Source organism: Diabrotica undecimpunctata, chromosome 2 (assembly GCF_040954645.1).
Source record: "Diabrotica undecimpunctata isolate CICGRU chromosome 2, icDiaUnde3, whole genome shotgun sequence".
Taxonomy (NCBI): Eukaryota; Metazoa; Arthropoda; class Insecta; order Coleoptera; family Chrysomelidae; genus Diabrotica; species Diabrotica undecimpunctata.
This window is the reverse complement of record NC_092804.1, coordinates 3707046-3726517: the sequence shown is the minus strand read 5'-3', so window position 1 is coordinate 3726517 and position 19472 is coordinate 3707046. Positions and strand designations below refer to the sequence as shown.

General features: G+C 34.5%; 1 protein-coding gene across 2 annotated transcripts in view; it reads right to left on the bottom strand.

The window, feature by feature from the left end:
• Positions 1–1549: 1549 nt before the first annotated feature.
• The window catches only part of cwo (transcription factor cwo), a 47471-nt gene continuing 29548 nt past the window's right edge, over positions 1550–19472 (bottom strand). The window contains exons 3-6 of one of the 2 annotated variants that reach the window (XM_072522128.1): positions 9943–10208; positions 7906–8114; positions 3445–3736; positions 1550–3227 (exon numbers count right to left, since the gene is read on the bottom strand). In XM_072522128.1, the coding sequence (XP_072378229.1) occupies positions 2834–3227; positions 3445–3736; positions 7906–8114; positions 9943–10136 (1089 nt within the window). In that variant the 5' untranslated portion in view covers positions 10137–10208 and the 3' untranslated portion in view covers positions 1550–2833. The remainder of the gene's footprint in view (positions 3228–3444; positions 3737–7905; positions 8115–9942; positions 10209–19472) is intronic. The other variant, XM_072522127.1, reaches the window with a different exon arrangement.

Below are 19472 nucleotides of genomic sequence, written 5' to 3'. Positions count from 1 at the left end.
TGACAGAATGAAAGATCAATATGATTCTCGATGCAAGAATGAAAGCTATGAAGTAGGTGATCTTGTTTGGCTTTATAATCCACAACGTCATCGAGGCTTGTCTCCTAAATTGCAAAGACAATGGGAAGGTCCGTATGAAATTAAAAAGAGAATAAATGACATAATGTACCGAATTAAGAAGTTGCCGAAAGGTAAACCAAAAGTAGTTCACGTAAATCGTCTTGCACCTTATGCTGGCTCAAATGAAACAGAAGAAGCACGAACCCTTCAACATGAGATCAAAGATGACCGGCGACCAAGCTTTAATGAATTTATGTCAAATTACGCAGAGACAAAGAGTGCTAGATTCGGCGTGACCACAGAAGTTCAGCAGGACCTTTGTAGTGTTCCGCATAACGTCTCTCTAGTCCACTGTGTTGCCCAAGATCTTGAGATGACTAAAGGAATCTCGTCCGTATTTTATAAGAAGTTCGATCGTTTGGACGAGTTAAAAAATCAGCAGCCTAAAGTTGGAAGAGTAGTGAGATTGGAAGATGGTCCTCGATCTTTGCTGTATATGGTGACCAGGAAGTCACTTGATTTGAAGTGAGAACTGATTTGAAGAAAATCGTGTGCAATTATGACATCAAGAATTTGGCCTTATCCAAGATAGGCCATGCACTAGAAAATCTGGATTGGAAGATTGGCAGAAGCATGCTTGAAGTGATCTTCCGAAAAACCGTCGTACTAATTACTGTTTGTTGCATTAATCCGAAGAGATCGTGTCCTTCAAAGACAGTAGACTGTTATTTCTTTCTGAGGAGTTCATGCAGAGCTGGATGGTCTTGTAGATTACGCCATCCTGGACCTACATATACAGTTGCTGATCGAGACGCTCAAATCCAAGAGGGGAGCAGTGTTACGAACATGAATTCGACGTAGCCCATATAACGGTTGCATCTCGAGACGACGAGAAGCTGCCAGATATATCGAGCGCGGGAGAGATCGCATAAGCATTGTTTCTACTTTTGGGAAAGTGATTGAAAAGGCTATCAAACAACATTTTTATTCCTATGTATTTTGAGTCAAATAATTACTTTAGCAACTCACAATATGGATTCAGAAGTGCTCGTTCTACTACGAACGCGGTATTTAATGTTGTGAGCGAGGTGATTGAGGGGCTTGAACGCGGCAATCGCATAGCAATTTCTCTTTGCGACTCCTCTTCTTGCGGCTGATGAAAGTCCTATATTCTGATGCAACCAGTTACCTACTTCATTTGTGCGACATCTAGTGAGTAATGTCTTAACTAATTAATTTAATTCTGAATTAGTTTAGGCCTATTCGTATAGATGGCACGATGAAAATATTAAGTTTGTGACGTAAATATTCTATAAAATCAAAATTTTATAATTTAAATCAACGCTAATGTAGTATTTATTTACAAAGAATATTTATTTTTGAAACATTTATAGAGTGCTCTTTAGAAAATTATTTTGTTAGAAAAACACATTTTCTCGGGATATATTAATAAGGAACACAAGGAAAATCAATAAAACACACATTTTAAACAATATTTGTATTTAATATATATTCTTACAATAAAATTTTATTTTATAGTGACAATACCTCCTCGAATACGTTCAAGGCAAAAAATGCGGCCATCCACCGAGTCCTGTTTCAGCAGGATATGATCCCTGAAAGTAGCTAAGGCCCATATTGGACAACTAGAGCTGTATAGGCTGTCACATTAATAATTGGACACAAAACAACAGTTTATAGACGTAAAAAAAGTATATAAATAACTCGGGGTATTCATTTCATTGCTATTCAGTTCTCTTTTGTTACAATATTGTCTACACAGTCAACAAAGATTTTTGTGATTGTTTCATCGACTACAAAAAGGCTTCTGACAAGATTATCCAAGACAAATTTTGGATATTATTGAAAAGTAAACAGCTAGATAGCAAATAGTGCAGAATAATAATACTACTGGCTTAAAATCAGTCGTAAATCTAGACGAGACAAAAAAATTTACAAAAAATTAAAAGAAGTATAACATAAGGATTCATTTGATCCCTTGTGTAATTTTATGTCTACTTAAAGACTAAAATACAGTGAAAATAAGTCAAAAATCATTGAAGTATTACCAAAAATCCGTTAAGCAGTCTCTAATTTTTTTAATCTTCTCAGACGTGATCTTTAGGTAGTTGATAGTAACTTTTTGTTGATATAGTTCCATTTGATTGGTGTAGATTGCGCATTGCGAAAGTTATTTTTCTTTCTTTTTGTATCATTTACATAGATTCTTTTTTTTTTGTGTATGTTTCCCACTTGTGCCTCTATTTGAAGAGCTGCAGATATCTCAGACATTGAATTTTGAAATTTTTCTACCCATACTTTTGTTAATTTTCTAGAAACAAACTGTCTAATGTTGTAAAGTTGCTTTTAATGGCGAAGATATGTCCAAACAAAAGATACTTTGTTAAATGTGTTTTTAAAAGCGTCGACATGAAGTTTGTACCTTACTAAGCCTAATAGAATGGCAAAATACGGCTTTAGGTTGATATTCCTCGCAAATTTATACGATATTAACCCAGTAAGGATGTCCGACTACTGTTTGTGTCCAATTTTTAACGAAAAATTCAAACAAAAACAAAAATATACAGTAATATGTCATAACATTATACAAAAATGAACATTTATCAATCAGGTTCCACTTCGAATAAAAGTTTACATATTTAGGTCTAAAAATAAAGACTTTTACCTGTTATCTACAGCCTATGTAATAATTTTTACATCAGTCTTAAGAGTTAACCTGACCATCACAGCCTTTTAGTACTTCCTCATTTGTCTAATGCCAATTGTTGACGTTATACTTGCTACCTTCGCTGAAGTTTGGAGAAAAATTTACGTTTATAGTGACAGGATGAAGGACGTGCATGGGCATGTTCTCCAACAAATCATAATTGTGCAGGAACGGAAGTAGGGACTTATAATCGATGGTGAGAGGGATGTAATATGATCCTTTGGCGTGCAGGACGAATATCGGGACGTTAAAATTTTGTTTGGTGTCTACTGGAATCGGCGCTTTGATGCTGGGAGAGTACCTTTGGATCACTTCGGCTCTGGGAGGTTCCAGCTTGTGTACTGAGGACGTGCTGTCCGAAGGAGATCTTCTGTGGGTGTTGTCGCTGTCTGAGATTCGTGTGCAGGGCTCGCTGCTTGGAGGGGAGCTATGGCTGGAACTGAAAATATATCCAGTTATATGTACTCTACCCATAAGACTAGATCTGTGCATGATATTGTGTTAGTTATGTTTTCTATAGTGTTTTATTGTCACAAAATATTTCCGTGGAAATCATGCGATTGATATTAAAAAAAAAATTATAAAAAAAAGAGGAAACATCTATTTTGAAGTGGTTAGAATGGATTAGAAAGAAGAAAAAATACGGAAACTCTCACCTTTGGTTTTCTATACTCGTCAACGAGTTTCTTCTTCCATTTTCTAGTTTCTGAATTTTGGAGGGCTCTTGAGTGCCCCCGTTACTGTCTTGGTTAAACCTCAGTTTGATATTGGTCTTATATTTGTAGGACATCGCATGGGTTTCTGGGTGGTCTGCATGTTTCTCGTACTCGGCTTCTGTCACCATCTGACTATTAGGATTTACTATGTAGGAGCCGTTGTTGTTGTTGGGTTCGGGTTCCATTTTGGGCAGGGAGTAGCCTACTGTCTTGGGAGTTACGTCATTTGAAACTGAAAATAAAAATACTTTATATACCGGGAATGATTTCTCGTTTCTCGAAAGAAATCTTTTCAACGTTTTTTCACACATTTCTCTAATATATATAAAGAAGTATTAAATAACATGAATTATACACAGGCTTCACATATATAAGAGTCTAATTAATTACGGAGTGAACAAAGAACAGACATTCAAAAAAAATTATAAAGGCCAACGAAGCCTGTTTTTTACTGACTAACATGTTCCACTTCAAAACCGTACACCGAAAATGTAGATTAAAATCTATAAAATTTTCAATGCGCCACTACTATTGCAGTCAAACCGGACCTGTAACGGCATCTAGAGCACTGATGAGTCACCGATAATCTAGAAGATTCGATTTTTTAACTGAATTATATCGAAATTATCTATTATAGAAGTATAAAAACTTATATTTCCGTTATATATACTGATGATCAAAAAAAGTGCTACACTTAGGACACATATTTTTTTAAATATGTATTTATGAAAGTACGAGCCCCTTTCCATATCAGTTGGCCCAACTATTCAATTTGCAATTTAAGCAAATTTTATAATTAAATTATACTCTGCATGTTTTTTTGTTTCCATATTAATTAATATGGCATTTTGAGAAATGAGAAATTTGTTCAATCATTATTAGATTTTTTAATTCTGGAAAATCCAAATCGGAAATCGCGAAGATGTTGCAATTGTCACGCTATAGTATAAGAAATATAGTCAGAAGATACCAAACTACAGATTCGGTCGTCACAAAACCTAGAAATGTACGAAAAAGTAAAATAACCGAAGCAGATCGAAGGGCATTAAGACGCATTATAGTGAAAAATCGACGAGCAAATTATATGGAGCTAAGCGTTTTATGGAGTGACGTTATTGGAAGACACGTTTCTAGATCAACATGTCACCGAGAGACCCACAAATTAGGATTTGGTACTTACAAAGTAAGTTTTATGGTTGAAAAAATTAGTACGCTTTGTTCTAGTAAATTTCATTTTATTTTAGGCTAAGGAAAAGCCACTTTTAACATGACAACAAAAGAAAAATAGACTAAGATGGTCAAAAGAGCATAAGATTCAATACAATAGAGTGATGAGTCCAGATTTAAAGTGTGTGTTGGAGACAGTAGGAGTCGCGTCATTCGTAGGAAAAATTAAGCTTTCCATCCCGACTGTATGAAGAGAAAAGTCAAATTTTCTGCATCTGTCATGATCTGGGGCAGCATGTCGTCTAAAGGTGTGGGAAAGCTATATTTTATCGATGGGATTGTAAACACGGACAAATATTTGAATATTTTAGAAGAATCTCTTTTACCGATTATGGAAGACCGTTTAACATCAGCGATCAAAAAGATTTTGTCTTCCAACAGGACGGCGCAAGTTGTAATACCTCAAAAAAGATTGGATTGAAGATCAAATGGATTGAAGACCATGGCATACCACTTCTGAAATGGGTTTCTAACAGTCCCGACTTGTCCCTGATAGAGACTTTGTGGCGCGAAATGAACAAAGCTATAGTGTATTTTTATGTATGAGAGAGTAATAAAACAATAAATTATGTATGCAAATCCCTAAACTGTTGATACGGGTGACTCAATGAAAAACAGATATTTGTCAACAAGTTTACAGAAGTATATAGGAAAACAATTTTAAATTGAGTATGACCACCAGGTATAAAGGTTGGAGCAGAATAGAATACAATAGTTGTGTGGGTTGCTAATACCTAAATAAGGTTGCCAGTGTCGGAGTGATGGAGGTTACTAATGAATTTGCAAGAAATGTAAGATGTTTATTTTATTGGTTATATATAACCAATAAAAGTTTAATAAGTACCTACCTATTTGCAAAATAAAGTTTAATTCTTTAGATAAAATAAAACGTTTTATTTTATCTATTTGCAAAATAAAGTTTAATTATTTGCCTATTTGCAAAATAAAGTTTAATTCTTTAGATAAAATAAAACGTTTTATTTTATCTGAAATGAGTGCATTCCACGAAGTAAGGGTTTCAACAATCAAACATTTAATTCTTTAATTCCAGGAATCTACGACAGTAATTGACTAGATAATTACCTTCTAAACTTATTCCACAGAAAATGTGATAGTGGGTTTTTCCATTTTGTGGAAGGTCCAAGTGGCGTATTCAAAATTCTTAACAGTTCACTAAAAGTAGGTACTTCAGTTGCAAGGTGCAGTTTATTGTGTATACTAGTGTTATGGAAAAGTTGGAAGTGCCGTGTAAACGCCGAAAAATTGGTCCTCTAACAGTTAATGAAAAAACATTAATATTTAATTGTTTTAAATCATTTACAGACAAACGTTTATGTGAAAGTGTTGATGAGACCGTTGAGTTAGTTAGCAGTACACTTGGTGTTGGGAAATCTACGATTTACAGAGTTATTAAAGAAGAGAAATGTGGTAGTTTTCAAATGCCACGTAATGCTCCAGGGAAACCAAAATTTCAAATAGTATATCATTTTAAAGAAGGACTTCGACGGAAAGTGCATGAATTCTTCTTTAGACAAGAATTTCCAACATTGGATAAAGTTCTTGTCTCAGTTCGAGATGATAAGGATTACCCAGAAATGAGTCGAAGCACGTTATGGAAACTTTTAAAAGAAATAGGCTTCCGCTGGAAAAAGAATCCCAAAAAGTCTATTTTATTAGAAAGAAGCGATATTGTCATATGGAGAAGACATTTTCTAAGAACCATAAAGGAAATGAGAAACCAAAAAAGAAAAATATTTTATCTTGATGAAACATGGATCAACGAGGGTCATACACCAAATAAATTTTGGCAGGATGAAACTGTTACAAGTCAAAGGCACGCTTTTGTAAATAACTTATCTACTGGTTTAAACCCACCATCAGGAAAGGGACGCAGGCTGATAATAGTACACATTGGCAGTTCAGACGGTTTTGTTGAAGGTGGTTTATTAACTTTTGAATCAACTCGTACCGGTGACTACCATGAAGACATGAACGCTGATGTCTTTCAAGAATGGTTCGAACAAATGATAGATCTTCTTCCTAAGAACTGTGTAATAGTAATGGATAATGCAAGTTATCACTCCAGACTTATAGAAGGACTGCCCACAACCAAGTGGTTAAAAAAAGACTTGCAGAATTGGCTGAGTTTAAAAAATATTACGTACCATCCCGGATCTATAAGAAAGGAACTTTATTCGTTGTGTGCCGTTCATAAAGAAAAATTTAAAAAATACGAAATTGATGAAATTGCCAAAACTCGTGGAATGACAGTACTTAGATCCCCACCATATCATTGTGAATTAAACCCGATTGAACTGGTATGGGCACAGATAAAGAGGGAAGTTTCAAGAAAAAATACCACTTTTAAAATTCATGATGTTAAACAGTTGTTTTTGGAGGCCGTAAATAATGTAAAACCTGAAAACTGGGAAAAGGCAGTAAATCACACTATTAAAGAAGAGGAAAAAATGTGGAAGCTGGACAATATTACTGATAAAATGATCGAGCCAGTTATTATAAATCTTGGTTCTGAAAGTTCATCTTCTGAATCTGATTTAGATTTGTAACAAGTAGCTGTAAGTTTTATATTAATATTTTTATTCATCTATTTAACATACCTTAGACGGTTTTAAAAACTCTTTTTCTCTTTTGTAATTTTTAAAAATTAAAAAAAATGTGAATTTTTTAAAACCCTTTTTAATGTAGGCCAGTCAGTTCTAATATAGTGTGTGATAAAAGAGGTCACTTTTGTTTACGTACACATAACACTTTATAACACTGAAATAATTCATTTATTTTTTACAATTATTCAAAGTAATTTTTCAATTAATCTTGAGCACGCCCATGGAGTGGTCGGAGCTACCAGTTAAAATTATGCTAATTACTCTCTCGTTCATAAAAATAAACTATAGAAGGAAAAATTGCAAGAAATATGGGATTCGTTTACATTATTCTATGCTTTTTTTTTATTTATTATTCTTCTGTTTAATCAATAGTTTTCATTACGTTATAAAATATTTTCTATAATTAAAAAATACAAAAATGTTTTTCGCTGCACTAAAACTTCTAAAATTTACGCTGCGCTTTTATTTTTATTCTCTGAAATTTAGTTTTCTTATCAATCTAACGTTGGACTAACTGATATGGAAAGGGGCTCGTACATGCATGACTTACTTGGTTCTGGTATGTTCGGTACTGGCACAATGTGTTCTGTCAACAATGAAGAATGGTGGTTCCCGTTGAACGACGCAGCACGGGAAATCGAATCTCCGTGTTTTTGTAAATGATTCAACAGCCTGACGCAAATGGCTTCACGTGGAAAATGCCCTTCCACTTCTACCATGAATCGCATCGCTTCCGACATGCATTCTTGATATCCTAGCCTAAAACAGTAAATAATATTATGGTTATTGTTTAAAAAAAGTCGATGGTGGTTATTCGTGCGACATATATTCGAAAATATTCAATAATACCCTACTAACACCTAATAAATGATGAAATAGTTACTAATGTGAGTCAAAAATATATAAATAAATTGACACTAACATAAAATTAACTAAAGAATTCGAGAATAACGGATTACATATTTATTCTTCGAGATATTCTGGTGATTTCTATACACCTCTTCGACTTTAGAGATGTTTCCAAATTATTTGAAACAAGTCAGGATTTGTAAAACTTATTAACATTGCTTCCTTCTTAGATCCGACCGTCTCGATCACAAATCCCTGTTGAGGTTGGCATTGATCATTTATGACGGTACTTCGTCACACGTGGTAAAGTGTATGTACTTCACAAGAGGACGTTATGTTAACAGTAACTACAGGAACTTTATTTTTCTTCTTACAGGAGGAAGATTGCCCTTCCAATGCGGCTCACTCTATTTTTTCAAATTTTCGATCTTTTTCATCGTATCAGAAATTATTTTCCGGACGATTTCTTCGAGATGTTCATCCCTGTGTTTATTTCCTACAATGGTTCCAACTTGATGGCCCCGTGAAATTTGACTAAAGGTTTAGTGTTACAAAGCGAGAGCTTCATGTAACAGTTTTGGTCTTGCTAATCTTTCTGGAGGTCGCCCTCTCAACTCATTAACGAACGTATTTACTGATATTTCTTCTAAGACATTATCAGAGACTTGTGGGTAAGCCAAACCTACCATGGGAGCAATGTGTGCTTCAAATTCTTGGAACTTCTCATTTGCATTCTGGATTCTACTGGGCAGTTGAGGTTTGTACATTTATTGTATATGTTCAGCCGCAAAACTTTTTTTTCCAATCGAGTGAATAAAATCTGATACAGTTTTTCTTGCACGTTTGGAATCGCTCATAAAATGTCAGCTTCATGTCGTAAAGCCGCCATCCGAGAAACAGTATTTTCTTCTTCTGTCCAATGGTTGGCCGTCACAATAGCTTCTAACAAGTCCTCTTTCCATGAAACTGTCTTGCTTCATTATTAGACTTGGATCAATTGCATCTGTCTCAGTTGATGATTGACCTGTCAATCATTGTCTCTGTCAATCTATCTCATCGGTCTTGCTATAAACTTCCTATAACTATACTTTTATCATTTCAGAATTGTCGTTGACTTTTTCTTCGGGCATTCTAGAAACTTAAACCATTTACGAAGTTTTGTTGAATCTCCCGTCGGTCTTTCGAGAAGTTTCACAGATTTTTCTAGATGTGTTTCATCGACAATTTTTTTCATTATTGCTCCATCTGCCGAATGGAATTCAATGTTTTCTGGGTCTTCTTCATTGATGATGAACACTTCCTTCAGTCATCATCACGTTCTTCTAGCCGTTCCCGTAACTGTTTTGTAGTAAGACATTTTATGAACATTGTTAACCGAACTCATGTGTTTTTTTTTGTTCAAAGTCTTTTTTAAATTGTCTTTATCAAATTACTATTTTTATTGGGAATAAACCACAATTAAGTTTAAAATACGTTTATTTCTTCTTAAAATTTCTTTTATAATTGACCAGCAATAAATCAAGCGGTCGTTTATATTAAAGAATATATTCGAGCCGATTCTGGGGATTTCTATGCACCTCCTCGACCTTCGAGATGTTTCGGTACCTGTCACTTAAGTTCTCGACTTTTTGGAAGTTCAGGGCAGGACTTGTAAAAGTTGTAACAATATGAATATCTAAGACGAAATGAATGAATGATAATGAACTAATATAAACTAAAAAAATCTTACTGTATTTACCGATAGTGCTCAGTTGGATTCCCTTGGTCCTGTTGCAAATATTTCATATGTTTTATAGCCATTTCGATGATTTCCGTCTTCTCGATCCTCCCTCGACCTTTTTTCAAATATTCTGTGGGTATTAATCGTGACAAATCGGCGAGACAATTGTTCATTCTATCCCTTCTCCTTTTCTCTATTATTCGATGGGACATTGGATCTTGCTAGTAAAAAAATTATACCTTCAAAGTCTTTTTTATTTTAATTGGCCACCACAAATTGTTAAGCTAAAATCATCGGCTACTAAATAATGCTGACTGTGATGCTAGTACAGCTAGTACAACAATTATTAAGGCACACAGACGGCACAGCACAGAAGCAAGAACAAAGTTAGTAATAAAAAATAATTTATAATAATGTTTCGTAAGATTTTTTTTATTTTCAAACTGATAATTTGGTCAAAATACAAAACAACAAAAACATTTTTTTTTAATATTCTTACATTTTGTAGAATATTCCAACATTTTTATTCCATTTTATAATAATATTTACGTGCATTCACGTCGCTTTCAGTAAAAACTAGAGTTTGAAGTGATAAGAGTAAGATTATTTACAATTCGAAACAGTCATACTGACTGGCAGAACTCTGTCCATTAGTTTTGCGACGTTGCCAAAGTTAAAAATAAGCGGATCTAGTTCCTTTCGCGGTCCTTAAAAACAGATATGATGCACACGGACAGTGATGATAACGCGTCAGAAGGCAAGAAAAGAAAAGATAGAGGGTCAACTTCACCTTTCCTGCAGAGCGAAAAAACTGCCAGAACTCCAAGCAAAAGAAAACCAAGGGAAGAAGATTCCGAGAACGAGGACGACGTTATAAGTGTGTTCAAGAAGATGATGGGGGGAACTGAAAGAAATCAGGAATGAAAATAAGGAATATAGAGAAGAGACGAAGCGCTGAAAAAAGAAAATATAAAGATAAAACAAGAATTAGAAGAAACAAAAAACAAATTTACCCAGGTTGAAAACAAAGTAGAAGATTTGAAAAACAGATGAAAAGAAATAACCTGTAATTACAGGTCTACCAATAGTCGCAACAGATGAAATACTCTTAAAAAATAACGTAAAAGATTTTATACAAAAGTACCTAAAAGAGGACGCCTAAATATAATCTGCAATGAAGCTAAAAAACAATATATGTCTGGTACAAATGAAGGATTATTGCGAAAAAATTAAGGTAATGAAAGAAAAAAGCAAACTCAGATTTCTTACCGGAGAAAAGATCTTCATCACGATGACCTGAAGAAAAAGGAAAGACACATGAGGCAGGAAATTGTAAATAGAGGCAAGTAATTAAGAGCTGAAGATAAAAACGTGAAGATAGGGTACAAAAAACTAACTGTGGATGGCATAAAATGGGAATGGGCCGGAAATGGTACTTTCAAACGAAAAAATTATAGAAAATAGAAAATGAAAAAAATGTTTCCCTTGAATATAAGCTTCATACGTTAATTCATATCTCTCTTTTCAATATATGCTCAACAGTCTTTAGTAAATCTCAATTATTGACCTTTCTCAACATTATATTCGTTTATATATGCACATTTCTAATGGTTTAATTCGGTTCATCGTTGGTGCTTTTGGCGTCCATGCTTCCATTCAATACAACAGTAATTAGTAAGTACTTGATCATTCTTCTGCAATTCTGGCCTATTGGACTACATTTATTATAAGTTCTGTCTGCTATCTTTTCCAATAAAGCTGCTGGAATTGTGTTTACTCTTCTAACAGCATTGATGAAACTTATGTAAATAATCTATTTGATCCTGAAGATTCAGAAATACTAATAACATTAAATGGGGCTTTCAAAGTGCATAGGCATCGTTTGGTCAGTTCAACCCATGTGTTTGTAATGATCATCTCATTGTCTTCACAGAATTCAGTATATAAATAAATAAATACGAGGCGTGTTTTTTAAGTAAGTACCGTTTTGGAATTAAAAAAAGACGTGCAAAGATATGCCAATAATTTTATTTTTACATGAAAGCCTGTACCTTAATCTACTTTTCTACATAATTTCCGTGAATATTGAGGCACTTGTCATAACGTGGCACCAGTTTTTGAATACCCTCCTGATAAAATTCTGCCGCCTGACTTGTTAACCACTGCATCACAAATGTTTTGACTTCGTTATCGTCTTGAAGACGCTGACCGCCCAGGTGTTTCTTCAAGTGCTGGAACAAATGGTAGTCGCTGGGCGCCAGATCAGGGCTGTATGGAGGATGATCTAGAGTTTCCCATTTAAATGATTTGATGAGATCTTTCATCTGATTAGCCACATGTGGACGGGCATTGTCATGCAGCAAAACGATACCCTTACTCAACTTGCCACGTCTTTTGTTCTGGATTGCACAACGCAGATTTTTCAATGTCTCACAATAAGACGCTGCATTGTCTCATTACGAGGCAGAAACTCCCCTAGCAATACTCCTTTTCTGTCCAAAAAAACTGTGCACATGATTTTCCGGGCAGAAATTGTTTGCTTAAACTTCACTCTTTTGGGTGATGATGAATGTCGCCATTCCATGGATTGTTGTTTCGATTCTGGTGTGACGTAGGCCACCCACGTTTCGTCACCAGTAACAATTTGGTCTAAAAAATCTTCACCTTCACTGTTGTACCGCTCAAGGAAAGTCAATGCACTGCCTAAACGTTGGGTTTTGTGCAAATCCGTCAACATTTTTGGAACCCAACGTGAACACAATTTCCGGTAATTCAAGTTCTCGGTAACAATGCGATACAAAACACTACGAGGATACTGAGGAAAGCAGTCGGACAATGATGAAATTGTAAAGCGTCTGTTTTCTCTCACCTTTTCGTCCACTTTCTGCACCAAATTTTCATTAACGACCGAAGGACGCCCACTCCGTTCTTCATCATGTACATTTGTGCGGCCATCTTTAAATGCTCTCACCCATTTCCTTACCATTCCATCACTCATAATGTTTTGTACGTAAACTTCAACGATCTCACGATGAATATCGATCGGTTTTACGCCTTTAGCACTAAGAAATCGTATAACAGCCCGTACTTCAAATCAGCGTGACTCGCGATTGTTGGAGGCATCTTAAACACTGGAGTAAACAAGTATACAATGAAGAATCAGACTGTAATGGCGTCAGTGCGTAGACAAGAGATGTAGGTAACCAGCGCTCATGCGCGGAACGCCGACCGTAGCGCTGCGGCGGCGGAATCGCAAAACGGTACTTACTTAAAAAACATGTCTCGTATATGTATATGTAATAAATTATTGGAAACTTTTCAACTTAAAAGTGTGTAAAAACATGATCGTGGATTATCTTGAAGTAATTACTATTTAAATGGGAATAAGCCACAATTAAAGGTTAAAGTACGTTTATTGACGTTTCAATTTCCACTTCGGAAATCTTGAACTGTTGTCAGTTGAAAACCAATTGTACGAAAATTAGGTTAAGTTAGGTTAGGTTTTAATGACAAAATTAAATATCGATTTACTTAAAATCATAGACAAAATCGATCTCCGTCATAAAACCGAAAGCTCCATAAATAGAAGACAAAAGAATCTACTATGCAATCATTAAAGAGTAAATAATCGTGATGTTATTTAATATAATCTACATATAATACAAATATTATGCAAGTTATCTTTGTGATATGTCATCATTACTTTTGACGTCAATGTTACTATTTTGAGTACGTAAAATTTGAGTAAGCATTTAGTTATCAATCTTGTTAAAGATATTGTACTACTTAAATGATTAACGAGATAACTTTGGATTTTTTTAGTCAGCATGATCATAGAAACATTTATTTTCCACTTTTGGCAATGAGAATGACCAACAGTTAGTTGTATCAATTAAGAGTACATATGGAAATGGTGCAAAAAATTCAAATCATCCCCATTTAAAAATATAAGAACGTTTTATTATGCTCCGTTTGAAAAGAATTGACAGCACAGCTGATAATCCCTAACGATGTATCTTGTTTATAAGTTGTTTTATATTTTAACAATACTATCCCTTGAAAATAAAAAAAAATAAAAATACAAATCTTTGCACTTCTATCGAATATGTTACATACACCAACAAGTGAATTTTTGTCTTAAATATTTAACTAATTTGTATGTTTTTGGATATACGATAACAATTTGCAAACTCCCCACCGGCAATATCTTCCTTTCCATACATAACATTAAAAATTGGAAAGACATAAAATTATAATATATTGGGAAGATCTTTTATATATTTTTTATGGTTAATATACTTTATATAATGATCTAAATAGGCTTATCTCAAAGTCAATGTAATATGCAGATGGATAAGGGCATCCCTGGAGAATAGGACAGTAATGTCCACTCTGGGTAAAGCAACCATCAAAGCAAAAGTAGGTGGAGGCTGTCCACAAGGAAGAGTTCTGTCCCCTCTACTCTGGGCAACCATGGTAGATGATCTCCTCAAAAATCTGTCCACAGAAGGCTTTTATTGTCTAGGATATGCTGACAATATAGCAGTCGTTGTCAGAGGCAGGTTTGTTCAGGTGTTGTCTGAGAAAATGCAAGCAGCCCTAAATATAGTTGACGACTGGTGTAAACAAGAGAGACTGATAGTCAATCCTCAGAAAACACAAATCGTCAACTTCACCAAAAAACAGCACTGCAAGGCCTAAAACCACAGGTGCTGGGAAGAACAGAGATTTCATTTGCCAAAGAAACAAAATACCTTGTGGTATATTTTGATAATAGGCTTACATGGAATACTCACATTCTGAAAACCATACAGAAAGCTACTATGTCCCTGGGCAGATGTAGAAGAATGTGCGGTAAGAATTAGGGACTTAACCCCAAACTCTATGGTTATACACACGGGTTATTAGATCCATGATAACCTACGACTCGGTGACGTGATGGACAAAGACGCAGCAAGTGGGAGCAATAAGGCTGCTAGGTAATAGAACTCCTACTATATCGTTGGAAGTCCTGTTGAATCTACCACCACTTCATATCTTTGTACAGGGCGAAGCTAGATCAGTGATGCACAGATTAATCCATAGTCAGCGACATATAAGACAGATGCATGCTACTAACAACAGAAAGCTAATCGAGGAGCTAAAAGCCGATATTGTGATGGGGAAACCTATCGATGCAACAGCTACGAGATATAGCTTTAACAATAAGTTCACAATTAAGATACCAGGCAAGGAAGACTGGAATAAAGGTGTATCCATACAAGCCGCTGCTACCTGGTATACGGATGGCTCAAAAACATCGGAGGGTGTGAGAGCTGGCATAGTAGGGACAAATCAAGGGATATATTTCCCGGTAAGTCTATCTAAGGATGTGACAGTTTTCCAGGCGGAAATAACTGCAATCCATCACTGCGTGGAAGAAATAGAAAGGCAGGAAAGAACGTTCTGTTCAGTTGCCATCTTCACAGATAGTCAGGCAGCGCTTAAGGCACACACGCCGTTCATCATGGTCAAAATTCGTAGTGAATTCAGTTTCTGGCACTCCAAACAGAGTAAAGAAATAAAAAAATGTAATACCGTCATTATGTTTTATTTCTTTAACCAGAAACTGAATTCACTACAAATTTTGACCATGATGAACGGCATGTGGAATGCATATTTTAGATTCCCTTGCCCTAATTCATAAATCTATCTGCTTTGGAAGTTGTAGAAAGCACAGTGGTAAAGATTTGAATTCAGTTTCGCCAAGTAGGAAATCTTATGATTTCTCTTGTTGTTATTAGATGGCGTTGTAATGTATGAAAATAATTATTTCGACAATTATTGTCCTACGACGGGATAGACTTTGTTTCGATTCAGAGCAGCAACATATGCCGCTCTGATGAGACCTAAAGAGGTTGAAATGCGTATAAGTGGCTTGCCGCTGCCCTGCATCGAAATAAAAATCTATTACCGTCATTACATTAGCGCATTGTATTAAATCCGAGTAAATTTATAAATTTAATATATTGTTAACTAAGCGCCCGGACTATTACTCTCCTTGCTCTCTCCCGGACTATAACCAATCGAATGATCTCAGGTCGATGCATGGCTGCTCGTTGACGCTCAGTTTGGAAAAAATCTGGCTCCACGAAGTTTCCGAGGAATTCGAGATGATTTGATACTGATAGTTTTTTTATGTAGCGAATATGCACCATGCTCTGTATTTTATGTTTACTTGTGTTGCTAATAGTGCTTGTAAAGTCTCATATGTGTCTCGTGAGTGAAGAGATTCTATTTATCACAATATTAGCCAAATCATATTAGTGTTAAAAAATAATGAAGCGTTGATGATACATACAAACAATTACTAGGTTTTCAGTACCCAAAAAGACATACAATTTAGATGTACTTGTTAAAAAAGTTTTTCCGCATAATTCCTTGTCGGCCTGTGTTATTTTTAAAGTACTAACTTATAATAATATATCATTCTATTTAACGAAATATGTAATTACAAATAACGATAAGATTGTTTTTGAATATATTTTTCAGCGTATTTTACTACAATAAAGTCATAACACAATTTCCAAATAAGTTTCTAAATTTTGCACGTCATGCAACCATTATCTCTGATTTTAATAGAAAAAAAAACATACACGAGTCTGATACACATACAATACGCAAAAATTACAAATTCACGGTTTTGAGATTATTCTCTCGGTTAAATTACTAAAAAATTAAAGAGCGATGCTGCCAACTATATACATGGTGAGTCATGAGGAACTTTACATACTTCTACCATATGAAGAGTCCCTCAGGGAGCATATCATGTGGCCACTAAAAAATGTCAACTCTTCTTTATTAATTAACAGGGTGATTTGTGTAATTGACCATTTATTTCATTTTACTGTAGTGTTTATACGGCTCATTTGATTTTTTTAATTTTTGCACGATACAGTACACTACTATCAAGCATTCGACTGGTATTAGCTAAACTAAAAAATTCCAGGACTGGCTTTGGAAAAATTAATTTAGGGATTCGTATTAAATATTACACCCTGTATATATTTTTTTTAAAATGCAATAAGTGATTTTCAAACTACATAAATAGCCAATGAAAACGACATATGCGACAATGTTGTCGCACTTTTATTAAATTTTTAGTGAACGATCAAATCTTACCAAAAATAGAACAACCATAATGAAGTATCAAATTATAAGGTAATTAATTTAAACAAATGTTATAAATTTCAAACATTTTAATTGAAATGATAAACTGAGTCACTGCACAACAAAAAACAGTAACTACTAACAATAACGAAGAACAATTTAAAAAAAAACTAAAAATATGTACATAGTTATGATAAACCCATAAATTAGAACTGGAAAAGATACAATAATGGTAACAAAATAGAAATAATTCAAAATAGATTTTCGAAATGGAACCCTGCAGCCTGTACACATTTTTGTTGCCGAATTGTTAATTGACGTATTGAATTACGGATACTCTGGGGATCGTTTCTAATAGTATTACAACAATGTATAATTCTATCAATTAATTGTTGTCGGTTATTAATATTCACTGCGTAAACTAGTTGCTTCAATCGTCCCCAAATATGGTAATCAACGGGATTGAAATCAGAGGATCTTGAAGGCCACGAAATAGGACCTGCACGTCCTATCCACCTGTTGCCATAAACATTATTGAGATGTTGTCTCACTGCCAGTAAAAAGTGTGGGGGTGCCCCATCATGCTGAAAATACATCCCTCGGATAGCAACGTTCGCGTTGGCAAGCAAATTCGGCAAAATATTTTGTAGAAAGTTCAAATAGACCTGCCCTGTTAAAGGACCATCAAAAAAGTGAGGACCTACTAATTGGTTATTTATGACACCAATCCACACGTTAACCGAAAACCTTAACTGAGAACGACGTTCTCGAATAGCATGGGGATTTTCTTCTGCCCACACATGTGAATTTCGTGAATTATTTATCCCGTCTCTGGTAAATTGGGCTTCATCTGTAAATAGTGTCCTGTATAGCGTTGGTCGATTATTGTTAATCCATCTACAAAATTCCAACCTATCGATCTCATCTCCAGCATGTAGTCGCTGAACCATTTGAATGTGATATGGGTATAGATTATTTTTTTGTAAGACTCTACTTACTTTTGATTGAGTAACATTGAGTTCTCGACTTACTTGTCTAGTGCTTATTGTATTGTTCATAGTAACGGCGTCCATAATGTCATCTTCCTGCGCTTCATCTACATGTCGCTCTGTTGTTCCACTAGGAAAAGTGCCATTTTCTCGCAAATAATTAAAAACTGACCCAAATGTTGGATGACTGGGAGTTCGACGATTAGGAAATCTCCTGCGATATTCTCTACTAGCAGCCCTACCATTCCCATTACAGAATCCATAAACAAATATTATATCTGCATATTCTGTGGTCGAAAACTGATGTGGCATTTTGAACGAAAGTAACAAAAGCTCTACCAAAACTAACACAATGTACTTAACGTAGATATGACAGAAGAAATATGTATTCTTGTACACATAAATAACAATTGATAATGACAATAATGACAATGTTCATTTCATTCATTTTTTTTACTTCACTTTTCTTTTCATACTTCTTTTTCAGTTCATTTTAAACTTTTTTAGATTTATTTTTATTTAGTACAGTTGATGCAATGTATTATTATTTGACATAAAATATTAATCATTTACAATCAACAAAAACTAACACATACAAGAGGTTTGACTTTTTAATCAATTTAATTTATTATTTATCGAAAATAATGCCCCAATACGATCTATGAGTAAAAATTTAAAATTGAAAAACAATTGATTCTATCGTAGAGATAATACAAAGTGACAGTAAAGATGTTAATTTTCTACGTATTAGATTATGTTGTAGGAACTCATTTTAATTAAAATGTTTGAAATTTATAACATTTGTTTAAATTAATACCTTATAATTTGATACTTCATTATGGTTGTTCTATTTTTGGTAAGATTTGATCGTTCACTAAAAATTTAATAAAAGTGCGACAACATTGTCGCATATGTCGTTTTCATTGGCTATTTATGTAGTTTGAAAATCACTTATTGCATTTTAAAAAAAAATTATACAGGGTGTAATATTTAATACGAATCCCTAAATTAATTTTTCCAAAGCCAGTCCTGGAATTTTTTAGTTTAGCTAATACCAGTCGAATGCTTGATAGTAGTGTACTGTATCATTCAAAAATTAAAAAAATTAAATGAGCCGTATAAAGACTACAGTAAAATGAAATAAATGGTCAATTACACAAATCACCCTGTTAATTAATAAAGAAGAGGAGTTGACATTTTTTAGCGGCCACATGATATGCTCCCTGAGGGACTCTACATATGGTAGAAGTATGTAAAGTTCCTCATGACTCACCCTGTATAATGAATACATAAATAATTATTCATTTTATATAATGAAGTAAACAATATATTCTAGTTTTCAAATTAAGTTTAACAGAAATCAATTTTTGGCAATTCCGGTGATCGCAGTGGTCAGACGGTTGGTTCTCC